Source organism: Panthera leo, chromosome D2, assembly GCF_018350215.1.
Source record: "Panthera leo isolate Ple1 chromosome D2, P.leo_Ple1_pat1.1, whole genome shotgun sequence".
Taxonomy (NCBI): domain Eukaryota; kingdom Metazoa; phylum Chordata; class Mammalia; order Carnivora; family Felidae; genus Panthera; species Panthera leo.
This window is the reverse complement of record NC_056689.1, coordinates 51,902,855-51,924,338: the sequence shown is the minus strand read 5'-3', so window position 1 is coordinate 51,924,338 and position 21,484 is coordinate 51,902,855. Positions and strand designations below refer to the sequence as shown.

General features: G+C 41.2%; 1 protein-coding gene across 7 annotated transcripts in view; it reads left to right on the top strand.

Moving 5' to 3' along the window:
* CPEB3 (cytoplasmic polyadenylation element binding protein 3) overlaps positions 1–19,830 on the top strand; it is a 188,760-nt gene extending 168,930 nt beyond the window's left edge. For all 7 annotated transcript variants that reach the window (XM_042909055.1, XM_042909058.1, XM_042909056.1 and 4 more), the window contains one exon: positions 19,369–19,830. In XM_042909055.1, coding sequence (XP_042764989.1) covers positions 19,369–19,596 — 228 coding nt within the window. In that variant the 3' untranslated portion in view covers positions 19,597–19,830. The remainder of the gene's footprint in view (positions 1–19,368) is intronic.
* Positions 19,831–21,484: the final 1,654 nt, after the last annotated feature.

Here is a 21,484-nt window from a genome sequence, read left to right as displayed (position 1 = left end):
GAATTTGGTATATTTCCTTTACCTCTTTTGTATCCAGCCAACTTTTCTCCAAAAAGACCTCTCTTTTGAGAATTTAACCATTTATGTATCTATTGTTGTTGTTGTTATTGCTGCACTTTGGCTAAGTTTTTAGATGGAGTGGCTCATGGGGAAAATACAACATTTATAGATTTGATTTCTTCTCACAGTCTTAGTGACCTTTTGGCTTGCTTATCGTAAAATAAAATATGTCAGTATGCAACATCTGTGGGATCTGTCAGTCCTGTACTTTGGCACTTTTCTCCCTCTCCCATCGTTTCACTCACCCAGCATGCCCTCACTTTTTAAGGAAGAGGTGGCAGTTTTGGGTTTTGTTTTGGTAGCAGCTTTACGTAGATATAATTCACATGCCATACAAATCACCAATTTAAATTGTACAGTTAGGTGCACCTGGATGGCTTAGTCAGTTGAGCCTCTGACTTCAGCTCTGGTCGCACCCTTGCGGTTTGTGGGTTGGAGCCCCACTTCAGGCTCTGGACTGGTGATGCGGAGCCTGCTTGGGATTTTCTCTCTCTCCCACTCTCTCTCTCTGCCTTTTCCCTGCTTGCGTGTTCTCTCTCTCTCTCTCTCTCTCTCTCTCAAAAAAACTGAAAAAAAAAAAGACTTTTTAAAATAAAATGTATAGTTAAATAATTTGTAGCATGTTTACATAGTTGTGCAGCCATCACCACAGTAAGATTTAGAACACAGGAAGAGGTATTGAACCGAACAGCCTTCAAGCCCGCAGTACGAGGATCAATTGCACGGTAACCCCCAGTGGGGAAGGGGGCGGAGACACTGCATGTATCCTATTTATTTATTATATGGAGGAGATCCTCCTTATTTAGCCTGTACTCTGTGAAGTCACAGGAACGAGATAGGCCCGGCTGTTGAGGCAAACTTGTGACCCAGGCTGCAGCTATAATTAGAGTCCTCCAAGAATATGTGACTTACTGAGTTGGCTGGTAAATCTGCGTTTCAACAAACTTCTTGCCGTGGTATGGCTGGCAGTGGGAGGACTCAGAGAGGTGGAAGGGTCTGCTAATGGTGCTCCCTTCCAGAGCTGCCAGGATCTTGACTGCAGCCTGTGCCCAGAGGTCTGAATGGGAATGCTTGGCACACGGGTGGCACTCAGTGAGTGTGTAGGATAAATCGGGATGATATATGGGAGAACAAGGACTGGAAGCAACCATGGAAGGCTGTCAAGGGTACTGGATGAGTCACTCTCATCTCTCACCTGTACATCTAGGGGAGCTTCCCCACTGTCTCCCCACTTTGCATAGCCAATCTTCAGTTCATTCTTTACATAAAAACCAGTGTGATTATTTATTTGTTTACTTGCTGTATTTTTTTTTTTTTAAATAGGCTCCACGTCCAACGTGGGGCTCGAACTCATGACCCTGAGATCAAGAGTCTCATGTTCTACTGACTGAGCCAACAGCCTCTTTTAAACTCGTAATGTGAATCATGTCTTCCCTTCCTTTAAACCACTTGGTTATGTTCTATTGCCATTGGGATAAAGGTCAAAATCCTTAATTCATATTGCCTACATGACCCTTCATGCACTACATACTTCTTTTGCCGTAGCGCTCTCTTCCTTGTCTTGAGGCAGTCAAGGCCTTTTTCTCTCTTTTTTAAGGTCATTTATACATACTTTTTTTTTCTCCCTGCCTAATATCCATTTTTCCTTCGGGTCTCAGCTGAATTGTAATATTTTTAGGAATCTTTTCTTCAGTGGAGCTTACATCTCTTTGTAAGCTCATTGTTTGATCATTGTCATGATACCGTCTACCATTCCTTTGTGGCCTTAAATACCTCTGTGATGAAATATTGTTTCGTTTAATGTCCTTCTATCCTATTAAACTGTAGAACTCATGAGGGCAGTGACTGTGTGTCTTTCATGTTAGCTACTTAATACTTGACACATAGTGGACACACATTAATTAATTGTTTTTAGATGAATGAATAAGTTGTTGAATGAATGTCACCTGAGAGGTAGCCCAGGTAGGAAGCCCTTAGACAGCAACCTTTGGTATATCCAGCTACCCACAAAAGGGCACTTTTGCATGGCTTTCTTTTCCTACTTCATTAAGAACACTCACTTGTATAATAAATTTATATTTTGACATTAAAGCTGGACTTAACCTTAGACATGATGTGGTCCAACCCCTTTACTTTGCAACAAAGGAGAATCTAAGAGAGGCTTGGAGATTCTCAACATACCTGTCCGTTAAGGGCAGAGGTGCCTCTGCTCATGGGGGTCCCTCCCTGAACCTTGCTGCCCACCCAGGGTCTAATGTCTCTTCATACCCATTTCTTCCATGAAGTCCTTTTTCCACAGACCTTAGACTCGGAACCCCTGAGTTAGATCACAGGTCCTTTTGTGGGTTTTATATATGTTTCAACAGTTCATGTAACTTCCCAGGTGAACATATTTTACACAGAACAGGGCGCATCTGGAGTTCATTATCAAGATTTTCTAATATATCTGTAAGCCATTTTTAAAACATTTTTAGATGTTTATTTTACTTTTGAGACAGAGAAAGAGAGAAAGCGCACACGCGTGAGCAGGGAAGGGGCAGAGAGAGAAGGAGACACAGAATCTGAAGCAGGCTCCAGGCTCTGAGCTGTCAGCACAGAGCCTGATGTGGGGCTTGAACTTGTGGACTGTGAGATCATGACCTGAGCCGAAGTTGGACGCTTTTTAATGTTAGCAAAATGAGCTGGAAAATGCTCTGTGCCTTTTTGCAGTTCTTTTGCTTTTGCTTTTCACTTTTATGTTGTCTTCATATGATACCTTTTTCAAGTGAGCAGGAACCAGGGCAGCTGCACTGGATTATAGCATTTGGTGGAGATGTTTGGCGTTTTAAATGTCATCATGACCCTTACTATGGGAACATTATTATTATAAATGACACAAGGGGTGAGGAAAATCTAAATGGGCATTAAGGAGGGCACTTTTCAGAATGAGCACTGGGTGCCATATGTAAGAGATGAATTGCTGGGTTCTACTCCTACAGCCAAGATAACACTGTATATTAACTAACTTGAATTTAAATTTTTAAAAAGGAAAAAATAAAATATACAAATAGATACAAAAAATAAAAATAATAATTTTAAGTGACACAAATATAATTTTATGCCTTAGTTTTTACTTCTAATGAAACATTGTTAGTATCTTGAAATAAATCCTTTAAAGGTTAGGGGTCCCTGGGTGGCTCAGTTAAGTGCCCAATTCTTAATTTCGGCTCAGGTCGTGTTCTCACAGTTCGTGGGTTCAGGCCCCATGTCAGGCTCTTCGCTGACAGTATGGAACCTGCTTGGGATTGTCTCTTTCTCCCTCTCTCTCTGCCCCTCCCCCACTTGTGCACTTGCTCTCTCTCTTTCCTCTCTCTCTCTCTCAAATAAATAAACATTAAAAAAAAATTTAAATTTTAAATGTAAACCTTTAAAGGTTACATTATGCATATGCTATGGATAATATTCACCAGTTATCAGCCAGTTGGTAATTTGTCCCCGTGTTGACAATATTAAAGTTATGTGATGCCCAGCACAGCAGCTCCTGATGTCTCTGCCTTGGCACACACGAGGCATGTGACGCCCTCTCCCGGGTAACAGGTCCCTGGAGCACTAATAGAGTGGGGCATTTATGGTGTACGACCATCAGCACCTTAGAGCCCAGCCGTGTCCTTGCCACCCAGAGAACCATGGGGATAGTAAAAAAGTGTTGTGGCTTGGCAACTGTAAGGTCAGAGTCTATACTCCTAGCTCCTCTCCCAGTCACCACGTGGCTTTGGGCAATTTACCACCTTGTAGAAGCTTGATTTTATTGATTTTATTTTCCAGTGGTAGTAAGAACACCAGCCTGTCTTACAGTTTATCATGCAGTTAAACAGTGTCAGGTGAAAGAAGCACTCTGGAAAGTTATTTGGTGGCACTGATGTTGATTTGTATCATTACTGAGCCTGGCCTATTCAAATTGTGCGGCTGCCTAATCATACGTCCAAGGCTAATTCTTGACTCTCTATCTTTTTTTTTTTTTTTTTTTTAGTTTTAAAGCACCTACTTAGTTCCACTAAGAATCTTTAATATAGAGACAGTGAAATAGTTGAAGTTGACACTAAAAAAAAAAAAAAAATTAGCTGCCAGTCTGCCAACATGTTGGTTGGATATTAGTCAAGACGCACATAGAGTCTCTTAAGTCCCTTTTATAGATGTAAACATCTAAATGCATTTTCCATGTAAAGGATTTAAGGTTTTTTTTTTTCTTCAGTCCAGAAAGAAGTGGGGTTTTTTTTAACCAGTATCTTTTCTCTGATAATGAAAAGATTTCGAACCTCAAGTTGAGTAGAAGGTTAGGATTAAATTTTGCTTATAATCCACGAACAGTGCTTCTGTGAAAAACTGGAACAGTTTAAAGTATTTAAGTACAATAAGGGCAGAAGAGGGCACCTGTACTCATTCTGTCTGTTTTAATGGTATTTTTAGAAGTCACGCCAGATGAACACTTAAGATATGAAAGCTCTGGTAAATCCAGTTTTCCTTATAACTCAAGGCTAGGTCACTCACATATGAAACGTTTTTGTAGTGTGAAAAAATGAGATCATTAAAAAATAGGTAATCCTTCTAATATGGCCGTTTCTCTATCCTGTCTACTCTGTGTGGTCCTGAGAAAGTTTATAAGGATAAAATCAGTTGAATCTCTAGCCTAACAAAAGCATATTTGATCGATATGAACAATTTCTTTTTAAAAATCTGATGGTCTTGGGGCGCCTGGGTGGCCCAGTCGGTTAAGCATCTGACTCCAGCTCAGGTCATGATCTCGCAGTTTGTGAGTTCAAGCCCCGCATCAGGCTCTGTGCTGATGGCTCAGAGCCTGGAGCCTGCTTTGGATTCTGTGTCTCCCTCTCTTTCTGTCCCTCCCCAACTCGTGCTCTCTCTTTCTCTCTCTCTCAAAAATAAACAAACATTAAATAAAATTGTTTTTAAAAATCTGGTGGTCTCTCCCCAACTATTATTTACCACAACTCAGTCATTTGTCTTCTAGAAATTTGTAAGTTAGATGTTTATAACTTGAAATGCATCATGCAGTAGACATAGGTTAAAGTCTGCCAACTCAACCCACAGAGGCCTTCTTACTAATAGAAAGGATACTAGGCTAGAATCAGCCAATCTGGAATTTAGTCCTCACTATACCACTTACTATATAACTTGAAGGAAGGATAAGTGTGTGTGTGTGTGTGTGTGTGTGTGTGTGTGTGTGTGTGTTTTCATGAAAACAATTTTAAAAACTTAAAGCACCCTGTCAGTATTTAGTGGTACTGAGAACACACTGATATACACGAAACCATGAATAATATGTGAACTCTTCTGGATGATACTCATTAGACAATCTAACTGAAATTTCACATGATAAAATGGGTTAAATATTTCAGGCAAGACAGGGGTAACACTGGTTGGTTATCTCAGTTTTTGAAACAGAAGGAGCTCTCTGTAGGCAGATCTGGCCTGCCTAGGAATCTGTCCCTAAAATAAGTTCCCCTAAACCACCATTCCCTATATTCTCTGTGAAACATGAGTCCCTTTTGATTTTAATATCTATTTTACAAAAAATATATATATATATTTTCCTGAGTCAAATGTGTTTGGAAATGCTTTCTAGAAGAAAGTTAAATAGGCTGGTATATTCTAGGACTTCTTAGAATCTTGTATATACCACTCGTTGTGAAGATTCCAGGAAACAATACGTAGTTTTTCACAAATTTTTCGATCATGGAACTCTTCTAAAATGTACCATCTCTTGGGAATAACGTTCTAGGGAACCCAGTTGAGAAAACACTGTGTTTTCAGCTTCTTTTCTTCTTTGTCCTCAAATTTAGAAGTTGAATAAGTAGGGATTGTTTTTCTCTTTCTTAATCCCTTTTTCCTAAGTGTGTCCTACCCACCATATATTTTCTTTCTTATTGTGGTGAAAAAGCATGTAAGATCTCCCCTCTTACCAGTTTTTAAGTGCACAATAACAGTATTGTTAACAATAAGCACAAACTGTTGTACAGCAGATCTCTAGAATTTTTTCATCTTGCCTACTGAAAGCTGATACCCTTTGAACAACCCCCTTACTTTCCACTGTTCCCAGCCCCTGGCAACCACCATTCTACTTCCCGCTTTCTAGGAGTTTGACTACTTTAGATCTGTCATATAAATTGACATGTCCAGTATTTTCTTGGTAAGCATCTTTGCCATAGGTAGTTTTGCCACAAGCGTTTTCACCATATAACCAATTGGCCTTAAGGCAATTTTTCCCTAAAAGGTGAAAAAATAACTGGTTGGCAGTTTGGGTTGACAGTTTGGTTTATTTCTCTATTGACGCAGTGCTCCTATTTTTTTTATTGTATAAATCTTAGCCTTCCGAATGGTCTACACAGTGACACAGTTTTGAACTCAGATTTCCCATTGACCTTTGGAATGTCTGTCAGTAAACATGTGACAGTCTGCCCAGAACTAAGAACGGTGTAGAAGGCTTTCACAAAGCAATACAAAGTTCACTTATAAATACGCATCCCATTTTTTGGAAACTTACAGCCTCTCTTAATGAAGGAAAAAATTTCAGTGAAAAAAAAGTGATGCCAAATGAGATGAATCAATAAGAAAAAAAAAAGTTTAATACTCTGAACAAAAGACTTGAAGTCAAGTGCTTAGGTACAATCCACAAAATAAAATCAGTTATTTATGCAGTATTGCTGTGTATTTACACTATAGGTTTGATTGTATTCAGATATTTTGTATTTCACAATAGTCCTTTTTTTTTTTTTGAGACAGAGCATGAGCAGGGGAGGGGCAGAAAGAGAGGGAGACACAGAATCCGAAGCAGACTCCAGGCTCTGAGCTGTCAGCACAAAGCCTGACGCGGGGCTTGAACTCATGGACTGTGAGATCATGACCTAAGTCGAAGTTGGACGCTCAACCAACTGAGCCACCCAGGCGCCCCTCACAATAGTCATTCTAATTTTGTTACCATTTTCATGTTTCATGATGTCCTTTTTAGATGGATGCTCTCTTGTTTTTTCATGATTTTATTTTTTACAATAAAATTGCCTTGTAGCCAATTAGTTACACAACAAAAATGTTTTAACAAAAATGCTTGGGGCAAAGATGCTTATGGTGGAACTACGTAGAAACATAAATAGATTCATGCAACTTCTGTGATTGACTTACTTCCCTCAGCATAATGGCCTTAGGGTTCATCCATGTTGTTGCATGTGTCAGGATTTCATTCTTTTTAAAGACGGTATAATATCCCATTGTATGTGTATAGCACAATTTCTTTATCCATGTCTGTGGAAATTTAGGTTGTTGCTTCCACATCTTGGAAAAGAAGAATAAGGCTGCAGTGAACGTGGGCCTGATTTCAGTTCTTTTCAATAAATACACAGAGGTAGGATTGCTGGGCATGTATTTTCCATCTCCAGAGAGTTGGGGTGGGGACAGGGAAGAACAACTGTGTATCCGTGGTGGTAAGTTGGGACACTGACTGGGTGTTTGATGATCGCCTTTTGTAGTTACAGTTCTTCGTCTTTTTGATGACTTGAGACTATCTATTGTATCTCTCTCACGTACCAGTCTCTATATAAGAACGGTAATCAGTAGTTTTGAAATCAATCCACCATTGATAAATAATGTTCCCTTGATTTTGTTTTAGTTTAATGCTGAGGACCAGAGACTGACTTTTGGTTAGTTAATTGGAAGCTTTCTGATACTTTTATTTAAGGAACATTGTTTGGGGTTTTTTGGGGTTTTTTAAAGTTTATTTATTTTTAAGAGAGAGAGAGAGCATGAGCTGGGGAGGCACAGAGACAGAGGGAGAAACAGAATCTGAAGCAGGCTCCAGGCTCTGAGCTGTCAGCACAGAGCCTGACGTGGGGCTCAAACTCAGTGACCGTGAGATCATGACCTGAGCCGAGGTCGGACACTTAACCCACTGAGCCACCCAGGCGCTCCTATTTAAGGAACATTGTGAGAGCTCAGCCATAGTGCATAATATTTGCTTGGAATAGCATCCTTTTAGAATAACTATTTTTGATTTAATGAGATGTTACCCATCGCACCTTTCTTTGCAAGCACTTCAAGTACCTCACGTATTTAATCTTTTTTTCTCTCTTCCCTAGAAACATGTTGGGCCTGAATTTTAGCCACAGACTATCAAAGGATTTATATTTTTAGCCTGCATGAAGATGAATATGACCCAGTAACCATACTAACAGAAATGCTGATGACACCACACTTTGTCCTCAGCCACAGCTGGAATAGATAACGGTGACTCAATAGCTAAAGAAGTACAGGTTCTGATGACCTGTTCCCAGACTATTTATGCTCCAAGCCTTAGTCTGGGACTCCTACAGCCTGGCCTTTACTTCGCTGCTCCTATTGGCCCCTGCTGGAGCTGGCTTGAAAACTTCCCAGCTGTAGCTATAGCTGTGTTTCATTTGACCCTTTGAGAGGAAGCAACGCCCAGAAGTGAGTTCAAATATCGTCTGAACTAATCCTTCCTGGGCTTATTTCGAAGCTCTGGGAATCGCAGAGCCTTTGACTAGAAATAGTTTTTTAATGGAGTTCGGGTCATCCAAAGAAAGATACTCTTCTCTGAACAGCATGGAACCTTTTTGTCTTGTCTCTCCTTCCTAGTCTTGACCCCTGATCTCTCCTGTCCTGATCTCTCTTTTTATATCCTTTCTCTTGGAATTGGGATAATTTTTTTATTTTTATTTTTTAACATTTATTCATGTTTGAGTGACAGAGCAGAGGAGTGTGAGCGGGGGAGGGGCAGAGAGAGAGGGAGACAGAATCCAAAGCAGGCTCCAGGCTCTGAGCTATCAGCACAGAGCCCGACTCGGGGCCCAAACTCACTGACCACAAGATCATGACCTGAACCGAAGTCACACACTCAACCGACTGAGCCACCCCGGCACCCCTGCGATAATTTTTAGTATGAAAACTCTTTAGAGTGATTAAATGTTGTTCTTTCCTGCTCATATTTGAGCATAGAGGCTGTTTAGGAGCATACTCATGGGAAAAAGACCATCGCCATTTTTCTAAGAAGTTATCTCAGTAGGACATTCAAGTTCTTTAACCCCAGAAGTCAGGGAATATCAGTCAACTAGCAGTTTCTTAGGGGAAACTGAGGCCTGCAAGACTGTGAAATAGCCAATTAACAGATGGAGCCAGGGCACTCTGCACTTCCGCATTTGTTCTGGGGTGGTGGTGACACCGTGGCAATTATGCGTTTCGCAGATCTTTAATGATTTTCTTACCCTTTGTTCCCCACATGATACACTCTTCTGCCATCAGAACATGGTTTGGGGCTGATTTATATCCTCACCTCCAGCCCCATTCCCAAACAGCATGGAAGAGAACCAGACTCGGGGGTCAGTCTATGGATTGTGTGGGAGCCTGTCAGGTGGCCCTTCTTTGTTTCATGAAGACGTCACCTTAAGGCCAGACAGAGCCCTCTTAGATCTCTGTGCACTCTGTAAACATGGCAAAGGTGGCAACATAAGCATTCTCGGAACTATGGAAAAAGCACTAGGACGATTTTAAAACCTTTCTTGTCCTCACACTTGAGAATATGAAAAGTAGTAAGTCCCATCCTCTGAAAGGTAAAAAGAAAGTTCAAACCGCTTCACGTATGTTTTTGTTTAATCTACCCCAGATTGCTTCTAAAATTAATAACTGTGAATATTTGCTGTATCTGGAAGGTTGTGGATGACTTTGTTGCTAAGGAAAAGCCATTTTCACATTGCTGCTTTAATTTCCTAGGCATCTGTCATCTGCTTTCTAAACAGCAGGATTCCAGCTCATAGTCAGTTGGAAAACGAAAAATTTATGTCCAAACAATCTTAGTATTGCCTGCTGGTAGAGGACCTGCTTTAGCAGCTGTAAAGACACTATGTTTAGTGGGAATGTTAATGAGGTTACTATGGTTTTTAGGCATGGATAGATGTACTCTGTGACACATGCCAAGGACATTAGGAGCACATAGTATTTAAAAGCGTTAGCACACCGAATAAAATGGTTTTTCCAGGAAGCATGTTGCTCCAGATGATAAGAAATGGCCTACCTGACTTCTGAGCAAGACTTTACGTATGTCCCTGTTAAGTTACACCTCTTTCTCCAGTTTGTCCACTGTGACTCCATCATCTAAAATCTTGCTTCTACTCGACTTCCAGCCCTCTGTAAGCGTGTCTCACCCGCCTTGGGGTGGCTGCGTGTCTGACAGACTTAATTTGATAGTCCCTGTCACCACTGGACAGACTATGGCAGGGGCCGTTCTTTAGCTGTTCTTAATAGGACATTTAGCACATCATTCAAACCAAGCTTAACCTTGACTTCTGTCCCCCTTCTCATTACTACAACATTTCGGGGCCAAGGAGAGGGAATTTTGGATCTGTAAATCATTTCTTTTCTCCCTAGGTATCTCCTCTCTGCCACCAAGAGCTATTTCGTCATTGCTTTATTTATATTGGGAGGTCATTTTGTTGACTGATATCAAAAAAGCTGCAGGCAGAAATATTTTCTCTAGCTTGTTAGATACAAAACAATGTCAACATTGAGAACAGTGTATTCAAGTATGGCTTTCTCTTTGCCTATATCATTCTAAATATATTATTTCCCTTATCCATCTTATAGCCACTTATCCAGGTTCCACGTCAGTCCTTCTTATCCTTATTGGTTATCACAGTTCATGAATAAGTGCACATATTCATCAGAATCCGTGGGCATGGTCATCTCCATTAGATGCATGGAATTCAGGTATCTCCTTGGAGGAAGTTTTCATCTCCTATACCTGTAAATCCCTTTGAAGCAGAGGGTCTATTTCATGATATGACTGGTTCTGCATAGAACTGTAGTATTTGGACTTTAATAATGGAGTGTAGATCAGTAATATCCCAGTAGATTAGTGTCTCCACGTGTTACAGCTTATTGATACTCCAGATGATTTAGGCGATTAATAGAGAAACACATTTTCAATTTAGTAGCTACATATCTGTTATTGGGAAGAATAGGATTAATGTGGATAGTCAAGTAAAACATCGTGTAATAGTAAATAGCATTCAGGTAAGGTGAAAATTACAAATGGTTTGGGAGTGCCTTTAAGAAACTCTCAGATCATAAATTATATTAGGGAAGAACTACATCTTATTCTCCATTGTATTTCAGTTTTTAATATGATGGCTTACAAAAACCAGGCATTCCGTATGAGTGAATCCACTTGAGACAAAAATCACTCTTTGGCGTAGGAATACCTACCAATGTCCTTCACACATCTACTTCTCTCTGTTGATTTAAATTGTCAGAGATACTGCTTGACTTTTGCCCTTTAAGATGGTGCGGTAGCCAACATGAACATCTGTGTTTGTGAATCGTTTTGAGTCATTGTGTATGTCTTATCTTCTGGGCAAGCCTCTACTCTTTGGATCAACACCTTCATGCAGGTGCTAAAAGTGGCTTTACGGTGAGATCATGACGTGAGCTGAAGTCAGATGCTTAACTGATGGAGCCACTGAGGTGCCCTGTGTTGGGCTCTGCGCTGACTGACATTTCAGAGCCCAGAGCCTGCTTTGGATTCTGTCTCCCATCTCCCTCTGCCCCTCCCCCTGCCTCAAATATAAATAAACATTAAAAAAATATTTAAATAAATAAACATTTAAAAATTTTAAAGCTTTGATTTAAGAAAAAATGGAAGTTGCAAATTTATAAAGGGTCATCGAAAGCATTATTAGAAGTGATTGCAGACTGACAAGTTTAAAATTTTTTTTTTTAATCTTCACTTTTGAGAGACAGAGACAGAGCATGAGCGGGGGAGGGGCAGAGAGAGAGGGGAGACACAGAATCCGAAGCAGGCTCCAGGCTCCGAGCTGTCAGCACAGAGCCCGACACGGGGCTCGAACCCACGAACCATGAAATCATGACCTGAGCCGAAGTCGGACGCTCAACCGACTGAGCCATCCAGGCGCCCCCAGACTGACAAGTTTTAAAGGGGACGACAGAAAAAAGTGAAAACTGCCCCCTGCGTTGATTTACCTGGCACTGCTCTAAAAGACATTCATAATGCCCCATGCTTCAGATGGGGCAGAATAAATAGTACATTTTAGGAAGACTTCCATGAAAAAAACCCCTCAAAATTCAAGATGTTTGAGCACTGAAAAGGAAAAATGCTCTCTGGAAAAGTAACTTATGAGGAATCCATTATTCTCTAAGAAAGCTGATTAAATAAGGCATACTGTGTACCTCTGGCCAGGAGCCATGACTGTGGAGTTTCAGGACTTATCTGCCTAGGTATTGTGTTGACTACATCCATCAGAACTCCTTACTTGTTAAGGAACATTGTTGCCGAGCTCAGCTGGATGCCTGAATAGACAGAAGGTGCAGTTTTATTCATATTACATTTTCAGATATCAGCACAAACCTATTACTTGACCTTACATTTGTTTGTTCAGTGTTTTACACTTGCAGTGAGTGTTTGTATCCATCATTCCACTTGATCTTAACATCCCTATATTGTGGAAATCCTTTTAAATCAACAGGTCGAGCATTAATTCAGTCTTGTTCATGGCTGCATGATATTTTATGGGTTAGATGTACCACATTTTATTCATTCTTCTATAGGTGGACACTTACTTTTTTTTCTACTTTTTTTTTTTTTTTTTTACCATCATGGACAGTTCTGCAATAAATATTCTTTATATGTATCCTCTCATCTGGGGTTATATTTCCAAGCATTGGGATAATAGCATTAACAACAACCAGCAATGGAATTATTGGCCAAAGAGTGTATATAGTTTTAATTTTAACGATTTGCTAGTTTGCTTTTTAAAAACATTGTACCGCGGCACCTGGTTGGCTCAGTTAGTTAGGCATCGGACTCTTGATCTCAGGATCATGAGGTTGAGCCCCACATTGCGTGGAGCCTGTTTGAGATTCTCTCTCTCTCTTGCTTTCTCTCTCTCTCTCTCTCTCTTTCTCTCTCTCTCTCTAAAATTAAAATTAAATTAAACTAAATTAAAATGTACCAATTCAGGGGCACCTGGCTGGCTCAGTCACTGGAGTGTGCAACTCTTGATCTCAGGGTTTTGAGTTCGAGCCCCACATTGGAAGTACAGATTACTTAAAAATAAAATGTTAAAAAAATTTTTTTTAATAAAAAAAAAAATGGGCACCTGGGTGGCTCATTTGGTTGAGAGTCTGACTTCAGCTCAGGTCATGATCTCACAGTTTGTGAGTTCAGGCCCCAGGCCGGACTCTGCTGACAGCTCAGAGCCTGGAGCCTGCTTCAGATTCTGTGTCTCGCTCTCCCACTGCCCCTCCCCTCCTCACGCTGTCTCTCTCTCAAAAATAAATAAACATTAAAAAAAAGTTTTTAAAGAGAGCACCTGGGTGGCTCATTTGGTTAAGCGCCCAACTCTTGACTTCATCTCACACCATGATTTCACTGTTGTGACATTGAGCCCCACGTCAGGCTCCAAGGTGTGGAGTCTGCTTGGGATTCTCTTCCTCCCTCTCTCTCTGCCCCTCGCACATTCCCTCTCTCTCCCTCTCTCTCTCAATATAAATAAACATTTTTTTAAAATGTTGTGCCAATTCACATTTCTATCCACAAGTGATAAGTAGTAATCACCTCCTTTAGGTGTTTGCTGATCTGATGAGAATAAAGCCATAATTAATTTTCTTTTTCCTGACTAATGTGAACATTTTTTAATGTGGATTGCTGCAAATTCTTATGTGAATTACTGTCTACCCATTTTCCACTGTGTTGTAGGTCTTTTTCTTACCAGTTTTTAAGAGTTCTTTGTATGGTATGAATTACAGTCTGCAGTTTTTTTCCAAATCCATCATTTGCCTATTGACTTTTCTTTACGGTATCGTTTGCCATTTAAACATGTTTTATTTTTACATAAAAATAAAGCTTGAAACTTCTAGGTTTCTAGTTCTTATCTACAGGGTCTGACTTACGTATAATTTGTACATATAGACCTAGTTAGTTTGGGTGTTTTTTAAGACTGTTTTCTTTTTTTTACATTTTATGTAGGTCTTATGTCTTTATGGTTTGGTTCATTCTGAGTAATTGATCACTTTTGTTACACTTGTGAATATTTTCTCCATTTTTATTGCTAGAATGCATTAGGCTACTAATTTTCTTATAAGTCTTCTTGACACAGAAACAATACCTTGACTAGATTCAGAATTTGCGGAACATGTGTTTTTCTCTCAGACTAATAAATAGTAATCCTTGGTGTTCTGACTTCCAGTGTTACCAGTGAGAAGTCTGATGCCAGCCTGTTTTCTTTCCATCCTTGGTAGCAGAAATAACTAGCTCTTTTCACTTCAAAGCATGTTAACGTTTTTCTCTTTAACTTTGCTATTTTTTTTAAATTTTATTTTGTTTATTTATTTATTTTGAGAGAGAAAGAGCACAAGTAGGGCAGGGGGAGAGAGAGAGAATGAATGAATGAATCCATCCCTCCCTCCCTCCCTCCCTCCCTCCCTCCCTCCCTCCCTCCCAAGCAGGCTCCTCACCACCAGTGCAGAGCCTGATGTGGGGCTTGAACTCCACAGGAACTGCAAGATCATGACCTGAGCCGAAGTTGGACGCTTAACTGACTGAGCCACCCAGGCGCCCCCTCTCTTTACCTTTAGAATTCTAAAATTTTAGCTACAAATTTTAGCAGGATCTGCCTGGTGGTATATATTTTTTTCTCATCAGTCCAGACGAAACCTGTGGTATTTTTGATATGCAGTTTCAGGGCTCTTGTCAGCTTATTACTTTTCCCTTTATTATTCCTTCTTCTGGAACTTTTGTTATTCGACTGTTAGGTTCTCCTGAATCTATTCTAAAATTTCCCATCTTTGCTTTTACTATTTGAAATCATTTTTTTCTCAGAGCTTTAAAATATGCCTACCACTTGACCTTCTAGGCCACTAAACTGGACCTCAGCAGTGATTATCCTGTCTTCAGTTCAGCTGATAACTTAGTCAAAAAATTATGGTTTATTTTTTTTTAATATGAAATTTATTGTCAAATTGGTTGGAGAGTGTTATGCTAAGTGAAATAAGTCGTACAGAGAAAGACAGATACCATATGTTTTCACTCCTATGTGGATCCTGAAAAAATTATGGGTTAGATGTTTTAACTTCTTCATCGTAAAAAAGTTTGAATACGTACAAAAGTACAGAGAATGTTTTAATGAACCCCATCATCCAGTTACAGTTGTCAACATGCAGTGTTCTATCCTCCAGTTTCAAAAGTCATTAACTTTTGGCCAATCTTGTTCCATCTACATCTCTACCCACTTTCTCATCCTCACCCCAGGTTATTTTGAAGTAGATCCCAGGTCATATAATTTCATCCTGAAATAATTCAGTTAAATAATTCAGTATGTATCTTTAGAAAAGGAGTTCTTTAAAACACAAAATTGGGAGTACAAGGTTTCCTTTTGGGGTGATGACAATGTTTTGGAACTAGACGGAGGCAGTAGTTACCTAACACTGTGACTATATTAAATGCCCATGGATTGTTCACTTGAAAATGGTTAATTTTTGATGACTTTAACCTCAGTTTAAAAAAATTAAGCTCTAAAAAAAAAACAGAGGAGGGGAAAACCCATATAACTACAATACCATTTTTACACCTAGGGTGTCTCCTTTATGCTAGATTTTAATCTCCGTGTGTGCTCTTTTTATATTTGTGTGTATTATAAATGGCTTTCGTCTTTCTCCTCCAGCAGCTCTCTTCTGCTGAGTGTGAATGCTATTTGTTGAGACCAGTTCTCTCCCTGACTGAGGCTTCTTGGGGATCACATCTGGTTGCTGGAACACGCTGAGTATAGGTATCTCTAGGGTGGTAGAAGCAAAGTGGTCCCAAGCTCATGGACTGAAAGTGGAAAAGCAGGGTGCTACCAGTTCCCTGAATGCCCTGCCTTCACCAGTAGGCCTCGAGCTTCAGGGCAGAGGGGATTTATTCCACCGGTTTGACTCCTTCTTGGCATTCAGATGTAGGGAGATCAGGCCAGATTAGATATACTCTTACAAGCTAATAGCTCCATTCCCCCAGAGGTCCACAATCTTTGTAGACCACCTTCTTCCTTCCACCTCCTTCCACCTCCTTCTAGGATAGTGGGCCTGCCAGTATCTTGTCTTGCTCCAGGACTCTGTCCTCAAGTTGTTTGAAGCTCAGGAGAGATGCTGACCAAGGCAGGACTATAGATAGGAAATGCCAGAGGAGCAATATGGAGTGTTAAATTCAAAGGAGGAAGGAGCTGGGGCACCTGGGTGGCTCAGCTGGCTAAACGTCTGACTTTGGCTCATGTTGTGATCTCCTGGTTTGTGAGTTTGAGCCCCATGTTGGGGTCTGTGCTGACAGCTCAGAGCCTGGAGCCTGCTTCAGATTCTGTGTCCACTCTCTGCCCCTCCTCTCTGCCCCTCCTCCATGCTCTTTCTCTCCCTCTCTCAAAAATATTTAAAAAATTTTTTTAAAGGAAGAAGGAGTAGCTCCCTGTGGGACTGAAATAGTTAAGGAAGGCTGGGCTTGTAATTGATTTTTGACAAGGTTGCCAGTACCATTCACGGGTAAAGAAAAGTCTCTTCAACAAATGGTGCTGGGGCAACTAGATGTCCACATGCAAAAGAATGAAGTTGGACCCTGGCCTCACACTAAATACAGAATTTACTAAAAATCAACCTAAATACAGAAGCTGAAACCATAAAAAGGTAAATTGAGCTTCATCAAAATTAAAAACTTTTGTGCATCAAAGGACCTTGTCAAGAAAGAAAAACAGCTTACAAAATAGAAAATATTTGCAAATCATATATCTGATAAAAGTCTCGTATCTAGTATATATAAAGAACTCTTAGAACTCAACAACAAAAAGAGTACAATTTAAAAATAGGCAGAGGATTGTTCACTTCAAGAAAGACAGTAGCCTTTTATAATACATACAAATATGAAAAGAGCAATCAAGGAGATTCAAGTCTAGCACAAAGAGACTTTTTGATAACATTTTTTAATAAAAAAATTTTTTTAAGTTTATTTATTTAAAGAGACAGAGCCAGGGACGGGCAGAGAGAGGGAGAGACAGCACCCCAAGCAGGCTCCACGCTGCCAGCGTCCAGCCCAGGGCGGGGCTCCAACTCACAAACCACGAGACTGTGACCTGAGCCAAAACCCAGAGTCAGATGCTTAACCAACTGAGACACCCAGGCGCCCTGCAGTGGAGAATTCGAATGGCTTGGGACCAGGAGAGGAACATTGTGGAAGTAGATTCATTGAAATATCAGCAGGCTCATAGTAGAATTGAGCCAGGACAGGCCTGGAGCTCTGTGGCCAGTGTAGAGGCTGTCAGCATGAGGTGGGACGGCCAGGAATAGTGTGGACGCAGCAGGACTGAGACTCAGGTGTCATGCTTGGGGTATGCCACGCCTGTTCTGTGTGCTTTGTGTTATTTAACTCATTTACTCTTCATAGGAACCCTATCAAGTGTGCATTCTTCTCCCCCAGTGTATAGATGAGGAAACGGGCTCAGAGTGGCCTCATGTAAGAGAAACTTGCACAGCTACTACTATGGCCTAGATCCAAACCCAGGCAGGTGAACCCAGAGCTACCACAGTTTTAATTATGATGCAGAGATCAAGGCAAGAGATTTTTCAGAAGCCCCTTCACTAACTTGTCAGGTTGAGGAGGGGGAAACTGGAGGGAAGGAACTAGAGTCAGAGTGAGGACATTTCCCCCTGAGTAACCGGGAGCCGATACAGGTCTTCTCAGGTGGATCTTCCAAGAAGGAGTGGCTGGCTGGCTGGCCGACCGGCCTGTGCACTGGAGCCCAAGGCTAGAGGAGGCCAGCAGACGACTCTCCAAAGGGGAGGAGAGCCAGGAAAAGTAGAGTGTCCGATTCTAGGTCAGCCGTCTTTGCCGCCTGCCCCACGCTGTCCACCCTGCTGCCCCTCTCCCTCACCTGCCTTGTGTCCTGCTAGAAACTCCTGGCTACACCCAGAAGCATCTTGAATCGCCAGGCAGTTAGCCCCCGTCACGAAGCCATAGGTCCTTGTCTCTGTAGCCACAGCCGTGGCTCTTCCCCACAGTGGCCCGGAGGGCTATGTGGGAAGGGGCTGATCACGGACTTGCCACCTTCATGCTGATTTCTAACATTTGAGATAAAAACCTGAATGATGTCCCTTGTCTGAAATCCTAGGAAGGGGACCTGGGGAAAACTCCAGTAACTCTGTTCTCCCTTGCTTCTGGCTTCCACATACCCAGCATTGCTTCGTTTAAATTATAAAACACGCCCTAAAGGGCTGTGACGAAAAGTTCTTCTCTATTGAAGCTTCCAGTTTTGGGGGGAAATTAAGGCAATAAAGTACAAAAAAGTGTAAAGTCTAATTATTGTAGCTAAGATTTCACTGGCCCCCTCCGCTTTCCCCTCCAGTTTGCTGTATACGGTATTGGGATGTTAGACTTTGGGAAGCCTTGTCAGTAAAACACTGAGGCCCAGAGCCTGACTGTAGTATCACAGCTCAGCCTGCCCTGGGAGCCAGTGTGACTCTTCCCCCCCCAGCCTGGCTGCCACCAAACCAGTCCCCAACTCTGTGCCCTGCCTTCGAGGGCGTATGCGCTTTGTCCCAGCTGCTGCCTCTCCCTGACCTGCTCTCTCTCATCCCACGGGGCCAGGTGCTGCCTGGCCTTCAGGATTCAGCTCGTGTGCTTTTACATACACTACCTCTCTTATTTTTTAAAATTTATTTTTATTCTTTTTTAAATGTTTATTTTTGAGAGAGACAGAGTGCGAGCAGGCAAGGGGCAGAGAGAGAGGGAGACAGAATCTGAAGCAGGCTCCAGGCTCCGAGCTGTCAGCACAGAGCCCGACGCGGGGCTCAAACCCACGAGCTGTGAGATCATGAGCTGAGCTGAAGTCGGACACTTAACCGACTGAGCCACCCGGGCACCCCTATATACTACCTCTCTTAATCCTCACCAGTACCCTGGGAGGCAGACGCTGTACCCGTTTTGCAGACACACAAATGTTTGTGTGTGTGTGTGTGTGTGTGTGTGTGTGTGTGTATAAAGTGTGCCCACTTCACAGATACACGGATAGAGCACACAAAAGCACAGAGACAGGTTAAGAATTCGCCTGTGATCACACAAGCTGTAAATCGAGCTACTGAGTTCAGAGTACTGATTTGCACTCTGGTTCACCCCTTTGTCTGACTGACACACGTCATTAAGCTGTATCGTAAAGTCTCAAAGAAAGAAACATGAGGAAGCTTTGCTAAACAGTTTTTCCTGTCTTTCCTCTTTGGGTCCAGGTGGAAGTGAAGCCATACGTGCTGGATGATCAGATGTGTGATGAGTGCCAGGGCACGCGCTGTGGTGGGAAGTTTGCCCCGTTCTTCTGTGCCAACGTCACCTGTCTGCAGTATTACTGCGAATACTGCTGGGCGAGCATACACTCCCGCGCCGGGCGGGAGTTCCACAAACCGCTGGTGAAGGAGGGAGGCGACCGCCCTCGGCACGTCCCGTTCCGCTGGAGCTGAGCCCAGGGCAGACCCAGCCACAAGTACTGGAGTAGATAACAAGGAGGGAAAAGAGAGGGCACTGCCTCAGGGCTTACAGTGTTCTGGAAATCTGTGCATTCGTTCTCGATTTTTAAAGAAGAAATGGGTCTTTTTATTATTACTATTATTTACAGTCATATTACTGAACTCAGTGTCCAGTATAATGCAGAATTGCAGAGTGTATAACGGTACTGATTTGCACTTTGATTCACACCTTTGTCTGCTTGGTACCTTAATTTCTCACCCCTGATTTGTCACTCGTAGACTGCCATTCTCATCAGCGGCCATCAGGTTGATGTCTGTGATTTTTTTTTTTTTTTTTTTTTTTTTTGCTGTTGTACGTTGTTGTTGTTGTTGTTGTTGTGTTGTTGTTGTTGTTGTTGTTGTTCCAATTGTTTTTGAACTGGAGCATGCACTTATTTTCAGAAACTTAGAGAGTCGCCCCTAGGAGAAGACTTACCAAAGGCAATACTCGTGAGTAGGTGGCAGATGTAGCAAAAACTTCACAACAATTCAGCAATCATTAGTTGGGGTCATTTAGAGTAAGGGTAACCCTTCATGAAAATAGGCCTTTAGTTTTCTATTTTGACATGTAAGGATACCTCATAAGCTGAATCTTTATTTTTCCTTCATGTTTGATTTTGTTTTGCTGAGGATTTTGGTTAGATCTTTTAGTGTTATGTAAATTTATGCTGCAATAGCTTTTGCTGCTATTAAGGTGGTATTATTAATACCATAATACTCTCTTCAGGCTAAGGTATCAATTAAAAAAAACCCAACAACACACTTCTGTGATTTAGGGATAGAATCAGCTGCCGAAAGGAGATCAGAATAGACTACAGAAAGCTTCAACGGAAGGTCACTATTTCTGACTGCATGTTTACTTAATCAGGTTGCTGCATGCAATAAATTTTATATCCAATGTCTAGTATAAAACCTTCCCACAATGCACAAATTAAGAATCTATATAAGCTATAAAATACTGATTTTTTTTAAAGTTTTTTTTCACTCAAAGAATTGGTAATTGACTGGAGGAAGGCATGCCTCAATAAATGGAATGCTTCTGAACTAGGAAGAGCCCATAACAGAATGACCTATATTACAACCAATATAAAACCTAGGTGTAGGATATCTTAAAGCAAATTTGTGGACGGTAGATGAAGTACTTTGCGGTGCTCTGTTATATATTGTGCAATTTATTTTATATAGTAAAGTGATTATGTCTAACTGTGATCAAACTTAACTGTTTAAAGCCTCTGTGTCAGACATTAACGAACTTGACAGTTCATAACTGGTATATTATTAACTAACACATGAGCTCTTAGTTACAACCTCCTAGTGCTTGCACCATTTTACATAGCTTCAGACCTTGTCCAGAAAACCAAAGAGCTCATCTTAGCTTACAAACACTAGGAATATATACAGTATATAGAGATAAGTTGTCAGATTGACGAGCTAGGCACATTTTAAGAAAGTTGCGTGATGGCGATGCTAAAGAAATGTCTATCCACAATAAGACGGCCTGGGCAGGGCTGGTTGTCTGGGTGAGAAAGTAACTACTTAATTCCCTGGATTTATCCTGTAAAGCTTGAATAGAACTAAGGCCTGCTAGTACTACCGTGGACATTTTTTTAGCCTTCACTCTTGGGCTGCAGATAGTAATATATAAACACACACAATGATTGTGAGACTATGTAAAATCTTTTTTCTTTTTTCTTTTTTCTTTTTTTTTTTTTAATCTTCTTCCTATGTTTTGGAGTTCTGGGGACAATCTGACTGGATATGACACTGCAGAATAGATTTAAGTCGCTGTGTTTTTATGTGCTGTGATGTCCTTGTCCTGTCTCTTAAGTTAATATGGCTTGTT